Source organism: Megalopta genalis, chromosome 1 (assembly GCF_051020955.1).
Source record: "Megalopta genalis isolate 19385.01 chromosome 1, iyMegGena1_principal, whole genome shotgun sequence".
NCBI lineage: Eukaryota > Metazoa > Arthropoda > Insecta > Hymenoptera > Halictidae > Megalopta > Megalopta genalis.
Genome location: NC_135013.1, coordinates 9,386,729 through 9,395,943, shown reverse-complemented (window position 1 = coordinate 9,395,943; position 9,215 = coordinate 9,386,729). Strand labels below are relative to the sequence as shown.

At 34.8% G+C, this 9,215-nt stretch overlaps 1 protein-coding gene and 1 long non-coding RNA gene across 9 annotated transcripts; one reads left to right on the top strand and one right to left on the bottom strand.

Moving 5' to 3' along the window:
- Nucleotides 1-58: 58 nt before the first annotated feature.
- On the top strand, nt 59-2,435 carry LOC117228832 (uncharacterized). Its single transcript, XR_004492386.2, has 2 exons — nt 59-1,472; nt 1,630-2,435. It is a non-coding gene; the product is annotated as an uncharacterized LOC117228832 (long non-coding RNA).
- Nucleotides 2,436-2,501: 66 nt separating this feature from the next.
- On the bottom strand, nt 2,502-8,899 carry LOC117228831 (venom acid phosphatase Acph-1). Of its 8 annotated transcripts, none has more exons than XM_076520697.1 (8): nt 8,026-8,531; nt 6,615-7,896; nt 5,199-5,251; nt 4,893-4,997; nt 4,544-4,809; nt 4,236-4,392; nt 3,786-4,115; nt 2,502-2,854 (listed from the first exon to the last, which is right to left on the bottom strand). In XM_076520697.1, exons 4-8 carry the CDS (start codon nt 4,914-4,916, stop codon nt 2,657-2,659), a joined length of 975 nt encoding a protein of 324 aa, XP_076376812.1. In that variant the 5' UTR covers nt 4,917-4,997; nt 5,199-5,251; nt 6,615-7,896; nt 8,026-8,531; the 3' UTR covers nt 2,502-2,656. The 8 variants fall into 8 exon arrangements, 7 of the variants coding, with proteins under 7 accessions (XP_076376812.1, XP_076376814.1, XP_076376820.1 ...); XM_076520699.1 differs by having other exon boundaries at nt 6,615-6,675; XR_013033061.1 differs by lacking the exon at nt 6,615-7,896 and adding an exon at nt 3,275-3,395 and having other exon boundaries at nt 2,656-2,854; nt 5,199-5,314; nt 8,026-8,546.
- Nucleotides 8,900-9,215: the final 316 nt, after the last annotated feature.

Below are 9,215 nucleotides of genomic sequence, written 5' to 3'. Positions count from 1 at the left end.
GAGTTTTCCCGAAATTGTTCTATGAGAGGTAACTCTCTCTCCCCGTTTTCAAGGTTAGCGCATTCCTCTCTCCTTCTTTTTCATCCCAGATGACGAGTTCCGAATTGCTAAAAGCAAGGAGAGGGGAATACGTTACCCTTGAAAACGGAGGGAGAGAGTTACCTCTCATAAAACAATTTCGGGAAAACTCGACGCCTGTGAGTATTCTCTAACAATGCCCAGCAACTGGACTTCGTCCGTTTTACGATGGGTCTGTCTGACCTGTTAGAATTTCCACGTCCGAAAATTATTTCTCTGCATGTTGCGAGTCCGTCACACTATCTACGGTTCTGTAGAAAATATCTCGATTTTAAGGGGCTAATTCGAATCAATATTAGAATGCGTACTGGTGAGAATTTCCAACAATGAGATAGTTCAAATTAAAACTGGAAAACCGTGCCATGTGGCAGGCATATCCCGGTTTGCGAGAAAATCCACAGTCTCACCGAAAAGTTATAAATTGTTATATACGGTGCTATGGAAGAACTGAAGAATCAAAAGATAATTAGAAGCAAATGTGTTTTTGCGAAGAAGAGAAATTGGTTTGGTCGCTGATGAATTGAGACAGCAAATAAACAGTGATTATGAAAGTTCATACAACTCAGTTATGAACATTGTTATCAGTAGCAGCTGTTAACAAATATTACGTTAAATTTATTGATATCGAGACCGCTTATCTAAATAATAAACCAAAGAGGAATGTATACATGAAATCTTTACAAAGAGTCATTATTGAAGGTGCGAAAGTTCTTCAAAGTGGGAATGTGCCAGTATAAAAAAATTAATCAGAATCTTAATGAAAACTAGTTTAAAGTCGATGAAAGCTGATTAATTTGTTTTTGTTACGGATATTTATATGTAATAATTAATAAAAATTATAGTATAATAAACAAATTAATATTGAAGTAAGGAAAACAACTAATGATTACAAAATTAATTCTGAAAATTCTGAGAATTTTCTATTACACCAAAGTAGGTTCATAAATGAAATCTTGAGTCAACATACAGGGTGGTCCACAATTATTTTAACAGCTGAAAATGAGGGGTAGCTGAGGTCATTTGAAGTAACTTTTCCTTTGCGAAAATGCAATCTGCGGCTTTGTTTACGAGTTATTAACGGAAAACACTGACCAATGAGAGGTGACGGTGCGAGAGAGAGAGAGAGAGATCTACGCATCAGGTCAGCGTCGTTTGTCTGACGTAGCACCATCCACCTAGAGAATACTCACAGGCGTCGAGTTTTCCCGAAATTGTTCTATGAGAGGTAACTCTCTCTCCCCGTTTTCAAGGTTAGCGCATTCCTCTCTCCTTCTTTTTCATCCCAGTTGACGAGTTCCGAATTGCTAAAAGCAAGGAGAGGGGAATACGTTACCCTTGAAAACGGAGGGAGAGAGTTACCTCTCATAAAACAATTTCGGGAAAACTCGACGCCTGTGAGTATTCTCTAACAATGCCCAGCAACTGGACTTCGTCCGTTTTACGATGGGTCCCTCTGACCTGTTAGAATTTCCACGTCCGAAAATTATTTCTCTGCATGTTGCGAGTCCGTCACACTATCTACGGTTCTGTAGAAAATGTCTCGATTTTAAGGGGCTAATTCGAATCAATATTAGAATGCGTACTGGTGAGAATTTCCAAACATGAGATGGTTCAAATTAAAACTGGAAAACCGTGCCATGTGGCAGGCATATCCAGGTTTGCGAGAAAATCCACAGTCTCACCGAAAAGTTATAAATTGTTATTTACGGTGCTATGGAAGAACTGAAGAATCAAAAGATAATTAGAAGCAAATGTGTTTTTGCGAAGAAGAGAAATTGGTTTGGTCGCTGATGAATTGAGACAGCAAATAAACAGTGATTATGAAAGTTCATACAACTCAGTTATGAACATTGTTATCAGTAGCAACTGTTAACAAATATTACATTAAATTTATTGATATCGAGAAAGCTGATTATTTGTTTCTGTTACGGATATTTATATGTAATAATTGATAAAAATGATAGTATAATAAACAAATTAATATTGAAGTAAGGAAAACAACCAATGATTACAAAATTAATTCTGAAAATTCTGAGAATTTTCTATTACATCAAAGTAGGTTCATAAATGAAATCTTGAGTGAATATACAGGGCATCGTCAAAACGCCAGATGCGTTAGGAATGAGACTAGATAAGTACAAGGATTTGAAAAGAGTTGACATTTTGCCCTAAGAAATTCTGGGAAGTATTGGATACCTAGTATTTTCGAAAAGGGTGTATCTTTAAGAAGTGTATCTCAGGTGACCACTTAGTAGAGTGCATGTACCAGATCAAAATATTTCACGACAGAATCAACGGAAAGTAAACTTTTGTAATAACAATTTAATGTATCTGTACGAATAAACAATGTATATAAACACGTATATACAAATTCATACAAAACTAGATATTTCTCCTACAAACCAGACTTTCTTACACTTAAATATATTTAAGAAAATACTTTTTATTATTAACATCTATTATGAATTTATCTTTATTATACAAAATATATTTAGCTATTTTCACTCCGAGCTGAATAGAAATTAAAGCATTTAGGCAGGTTACTGTTTAATTGCTAAAATGAATCTAATTAACTGCTTTAATTTAAATTAACTTTATCTTCATATAGTTTATGTAGATCATCTTTTGAAAGATGATGCCATGCTGAATACATTTCCTCTTCGGATGGTAGAACGTCGTTTATTAACTCTTTATATTTATCGAACGGGAGAACTTCGTCATGACCGTCGAACTTATAAGGTATCAACTCTTCCGTAACTCCGGTCCAAAGGAGCAACTAAAAATAAATTATGTTATTCGATCCATAATTACGAACTACATTGAATCGACAAATTATTTTATAAAGCATGAATTAACACTAGAATAGCCGAGCTTTAAAAGTGACTATTGAGTTGTTCGGAAAGTAATTGCGTTTTTTTACCAACAGAAGCATTAGTTGTATTTTTCATCAGTCGATTTCATTGGAAACCGTATTGTCATTATACAGAGGTTTCGCTTAAAACTGACCACTTCAGTATCTCCTCCAATAGTAACATTAGAAAAAATATTGTGAATGGAATTTGATTGATATTAAGAGACGAATACTATGTATAAAGTATCTTTTTTCATAGTCATTTTTTTGTAGTTTTTGTAGCCATCGATGTGGATGGAGAATCGATCAATAGAAAAGGTGTAGTGTTTCACGACAATACCAGACCTCATACAACTTTGACAACTCGTCAGAAGCTGTTACAGCTTGGATGAAATTTATTACCATCCCCATCACATTCGTCAAATCTGGCACCCTCGGATTGTTAGTTGCTCCGGACTTTACATTTCTTAAATGGTAAAACGTTTATCTCAAACGAAGATGTCAAAAATCACTTGGCTCAAATTTTTAGCGTGAAATCTTGCTACCACCAGAAAGATGACAACAGGTATATTAGACCAAAATGGTCAATATATAATTCAATCAGATACTTGTAAATTATAAAAAAAGAACGAAATTACTTTGTGAACAATTCAATGGTTCGTACGAAATCGCGTTTATCGAGATATTGCACGATTTTTATTAGGAAATAGAGCTGAACAAATAATTTTTATCGAAAACATTTTTACAATAGAATCAACCAGAATTTCACCATTTTGATAGATTTGATCGTTCTAGTGTTAGAATTTTCATTCGTAGCGTTTGAATTTTGTGTAGCGCAACATTCAAAATCAATTACCCTAACGAACTGCTTGCCAGCTTCGTCGCTTAGTTTTTCAAATATAATCGCGGTACCGTAATTTGGTAGCGCCGGTTCTGTGAAATTATGAGCTCTCACGAATCCAGCGATATTTGATTCATGTCCGCTGTACAAATAGATTTTTCGTGGCCTTTCGCGGTCCTCGTTCAGTTGTACATTTTCGATAAATGTCCTGATAAGCGTGCCTCCGTTTACACGTTTCAGTTGCGTTGTCTGAGAGCGAGTTTCGTATTCAAGTAACACGATAGATTGCAAGGTCTTCATCACTTCCTCTGTACACCACTCGGGCATCGTCAAATTCATGCTCTTCTGTAAAATTAGTTCGTGTATAATTAAGGAAGCAACATAGAAACTGCTTTAGACATTCAATTCTTATTATAATTCCCCACTAGCGACTTAATAAATAACTTAAGAAGCGCCCGACTGTACCTGTGTCTGCAGCTTATTATAAACTTCGTACCCATCTGTTACATTCATTTCGATCTTTCCGGTTTTTTCACTTAGAAAGCTCAGGAAATCTTTGTATTGCGAAACTTTTCTACGAACTTCTTCTAAATTTCGTGCATTTTTTAGTGCTTCTGAAAATCTGTTAAAAATAAATATGCATATGGATTACAGACGATCTATGTAATTGCTGATTATTAGAATCGATTATACGAGCTCCTCTACCGTTATCGACCGCTCGTAGGTATCCTTTCCGAGATAAGAGAAAACGGAATGCCCATTTAGACGCTTACATTGGCGAGTATTCTGGTCTCAGCAAATAATCCATTTTCTCCGGCATATAGTGCATAGGTATCGGCATCCATGACAATCTATTGTTCCATGCTTGCTCTGAACTTGGAGGATAAAGAGCAGCCAAAACTAACTGTAGAGACATCTTTGTTCTATCAAAATTCGTACTATAAGCGTACACGTCAGTAGGATGGTAAACATCTCCTAAAAACTTGTCATAGCGGTTTCTTAACAATTTTCCGATACCATATTCCCTCAGTTTTCCTACCTGAAAAAAACATCGTTAATTGTAACTTAAATGGAATTATATTCACAAAATTTGTGTCGTATTTACGCGTTTATAACAAACACATTTGTCAACTGTCCGAGTCCCATTGGTTCGTAAACCGATAAATCCTCCAGATCTTTCGGCCAGAGTTCATTCTCACGTGGTGTTCGGTCTCCATGTCTAAACAACTAGAAAAAAATTAAAAATTCAATAAAATAAAGATAGTCGATTTCGTTTTCGACTTGACCGAGTCGTGATAAAACAGAATTGGCATGACGAAGTTCAAAGAACAGTAATACATTCCATCAATTAAAATGGATATTAACTATCACGTTCGACTCACGGAAATTCAATGGAAATGATCGAGTCAAATTGAAGTCCATACTCACCACCTGTACTAGTTCCACCCTTAATTCTCCTTTTGTTGAATCGTGAAGTAAACCTAGTACACAGGCAAATAGTGTTAAAATTAAAATTAAACGTCTTTTGTTCTTGAACGGTAGATCTGTATGGAAATGTAAGACTTCATAACAATGTCTGGGACGCTTCGCATGTAAATGAAAGTATTTACATACTACGCTAGAGAAGAGCAACCAGACAGTGATTCATTGTGATTGTATGGATTAATTAACTCACGACAAATTGTTGTCTAATACTTCCTCAGCGAACGCTTGCGATACCGTCCGATCTCTTTCACACTAATATACTTGTATCACGATACGCATATGCAATACAGCGTTCAACATGAGAAAAAGTATCGCCGTATTTTATTCCTGTTTGAACGTTTACGTTCAATTAAATTAACGATCCGTATTCATCACATGCGTATCGCGATACATACAAGCATCTTCGTGTAAAACGGATTTAAGACTCGCTGAACACATGCGTTTTCTTACGCTGCAATCGCGCGACGACGCATAATAAACAAAGTGACAAAGTTGTGTCAAAATCAATTACTTTTGATAAAAGTAAGATGAAAAGACGTTTTCTTTTTACGTTAAAGCTGAAATGGTTTCAGAATAAGGAATGAATAGAGAGAATGTAGTACGAGTATTTTTAAACCTGGAAAATTTACGTTAAACTTTAAACTTTATGATTTATCCAATGCCATGTATAGATGGAACATTGTAATCATATGTTATACATCATTTTCCGTAGATTTTGACACGCTGATTTCAAATTCAACCGCAAAATTTATTGATGTCATCAGAGTTTTGAAAAAAATCAACAGGTTATTAAATAATTTCAACGAAAAAATCACGATTTCGTTAGTTTTTACACTTAAACCAATTTTTTTCAAACTTCTGAAGATGAACTCTGTGAACGGATTTGGAAAATTAACGTGTCAAAATCTATGTGAAATGATGTATAACATGTCATAAAAACAATGCAACTGTACATGATATTGGATAAATCACAATTTTGTTACAATATTTCAAGGACATAAATTTTCCAGAATAAGAAATATTCATTAACGTAAAAAAAGAACATTGCTTTATCTGATTTCTATCAAAAATTCTTTGATTTTTACATAATTTCGTCACTTTGACCCACTGTACAATTGCAAATGTTTGCAGTGTTCGATTACAAAATCACACAAAATCGTGAAACGCACAATAAAGAAATGCATGTGAACGTTTTTTTATTTTAATCACAATTGTGACAACGCAATAACAATGGAAATAATTGAAGTAAGAGTAACGATATCGGGCATTATTTAATGATGTTCATAAACCAAATATCATCGCCCAACGATAAATGCGGTATAGTAAGTTATAGAGTATTTTGAGAGAATTTTTGTATACCTACAAATGGATGTTTTCATTGAAATTCTGTTCCCGTCATTACTCCTCAAAGAAACAATTGCTAAATTCAAATAAATTCACATGCTAGCTAGGTTGCGTCATATATATTTAATTAAACAAAGTGTGTGTGTATATTAGGGTGGTCCTTAATGTTCAAATTACTATATATATATTTATATTATATTATATCTTAAAGCGTGATTTAATATACCAATTGCTACAAATGCGCCCAACCAAGATCTGCAATTTCTGTAACAGCTTTACAAGTATAAAGAAGTTGGTAAAAGCACAAGTGAAGTAACAATACATAAATTCAGTGGACATTTATGGTATTTAATTCCAGAATGTGCAACATTAGCTTTTTTTGATACAAAATTGTTTTCGGATATAAAGAGGCATATGATTAACCCTTTGCACTCGAGTGGTGACTCTGAGGCACCACTAAAATTTATTGTATCACGCTTTAAGATAACTTTTATATTAACAAAGTTTAGATTTAAAAAATTGTTAAGAATGTAACTATTGGACGAGTCCCAAGTATCAATTTCATGTGCATAAAATGCATTTTGCCATATAAAATAGAAATACTATAAGTTAGAAAAATGATTTTATATTTTAGAGTTAAAATAGCTTCGAGTGCAAAGGGTTAATATGGGCATAGAAAATTTCATCTCATTGGAATGTCACAATTTCTTTCCTAGATTTCACATAAATATTGATCTTTTATACGAAGACGCTTCTGTTTGAGAAAGCGATGAAACGTATAAAACTATGTTAGAAATAATAAGGAATTTAAAAGTAGTTAATGGCATTGCAGAACAAGACATGAAACTTATCACCAATTATAATAGCTTATTAACGAAAAATTAAGATAATAAACAATTCATTTTACAAGTATTAGAAGATGATTGACGACATTATCCAAATGCCAGCAAATCAATCTTGATAAAAGCCATATATTGATCAAGATATTTCAATTAGTTTTATTATGATGTATAATTAGAAATTAAGTTTAAGTAATATTATATAGTACTGCCACTAAAACAGTGAAACACATTTACATTGAAATTAACGTAAATAATAAAAATTTAAAAATTCTTTGCTTCCAATTGCGGCACGGATTCCCGTTGTCCAATCACTCCGAAATTTTGTACACATTATTTCTTCACCATGTAGCACGATTTAAAGAGGTAAGCCAAAAAAGACTAAAAAACCATTTTTGATTTCTATAGCTAAGGACCATCCTAGTGTAAACGTAATCGCTCGATGGTAGCAGCTCGACCTAGAATGTATATTCGAACAGCAGAAATATAATTATATAATCACACACATATACGTGATAACCAAGCGATAGAACCGAGGGAATCGTTTTTTCGGGTTATTCGACGATATACACTTATACTTTACGTACTCATATCGCTTCTCAACTTTATTGTCAGACGTATGCACTATATCTCCTCATGCACAACGTGCAGTTCGTATCGCTTAAATAATTTAGTAGAATTACGTTGACACGAGCAATACTCCTCTTATTTCACTAATGCTATCCAAGCTCTACAAATATACACATATACAACGCTACATAACCGGCACATAGATAAAACAAATCTCTATAAAAGATCGCAACCAATTGTTCAAACACAATGCGGAGGACTTTTGAACCTCTCTGAACATATTGCAAGATTTATACAGAGCTCTCAGGCGCCTGACCGTTCTTGAAATTTCCATTCAAGGCCAGTGTATCCATTGGTGCCTAGTGTATCCAATGGTGTCAAAGATTCTGCTCGAAATCTGCTCCAAGTGGCGGAGAGGAAACCTCACAAATAGGATTGGACAACTTCAATGGAAATCCATTGGTATCATCCAATCCCATTTGCGATGGGTAATACTATACAGTATTACATAATGATAATTGAACGTTATGTAACCTATTTCGTTAATAAGGCTAATATTGCTTAGTAAATAATTATACGTTTATACATTATAGTTACCATCGAAGCTCCTTTGAAACAGTTTTCTCACATTACGTAATAAGATTGACCGTTTGATTAGTGATCAGATGAGTTGACGCGATAGGCCAAAACCGATTTAATTTGTTATCGGAATATGATTTAGCACAAACGAAAAACTTTTACATGCTTTTACATAGTACAATGGTACCTCGGCATACGTCCTGTTTGTATGCGAACAATCTTGTCTGGTATACGACCTTTGTTTAGAATACAACTGGAACGGATTAAGGACGTATACCATGATGCCGCCATATACACCAAATACTGTACAGCAGAGCTGTTCAACTACTTGCCCCTGCGGGCAGCGATTTGCCGGCAGCTCCCGAGGGCAACAGTGTCCCTTTCTTAGTTCCTCGTGGGACTCCCCACCAATTAACTACACGTTACTGACTGAAAGACAGTGACAGAATCGACTGTAGATAATGTCAGGATTGAATGAAATACATATGTAGCATGAAAACGTTAACACTTTTTTTTTTTTTTATTTAACGTGGAGACACCCCCGACCCGCCCGGGGGAGCGGGACGAGGGTAGTGTGGGGATTGACCCACTAAAACCTTCACGGCGACCTGAGGACGTAGGACCGATC

What these genes read in the sequence shown, in the direction of transcription:
- LOC117228831 (XM_033484838.2), bottom strand. An exon ending in ATAATAAGCTGCAGACACAG is followed by an intron (nt 4,116 to 4,235) that starts GTACAGTCGGGC and finishes CTAATTTTACAG; the next exon opens with AAGAGCATGAATTTGACGAT. An exon ending in CTGGCAAGCAGTTCGTTAGG is followed by an intron (nt 2,855 to 3,785) that starts GTAATTGATTTT and finishes ATTTATTTTTAG; the next exon opens with TTGCTCCTTTGGACCGGAGT.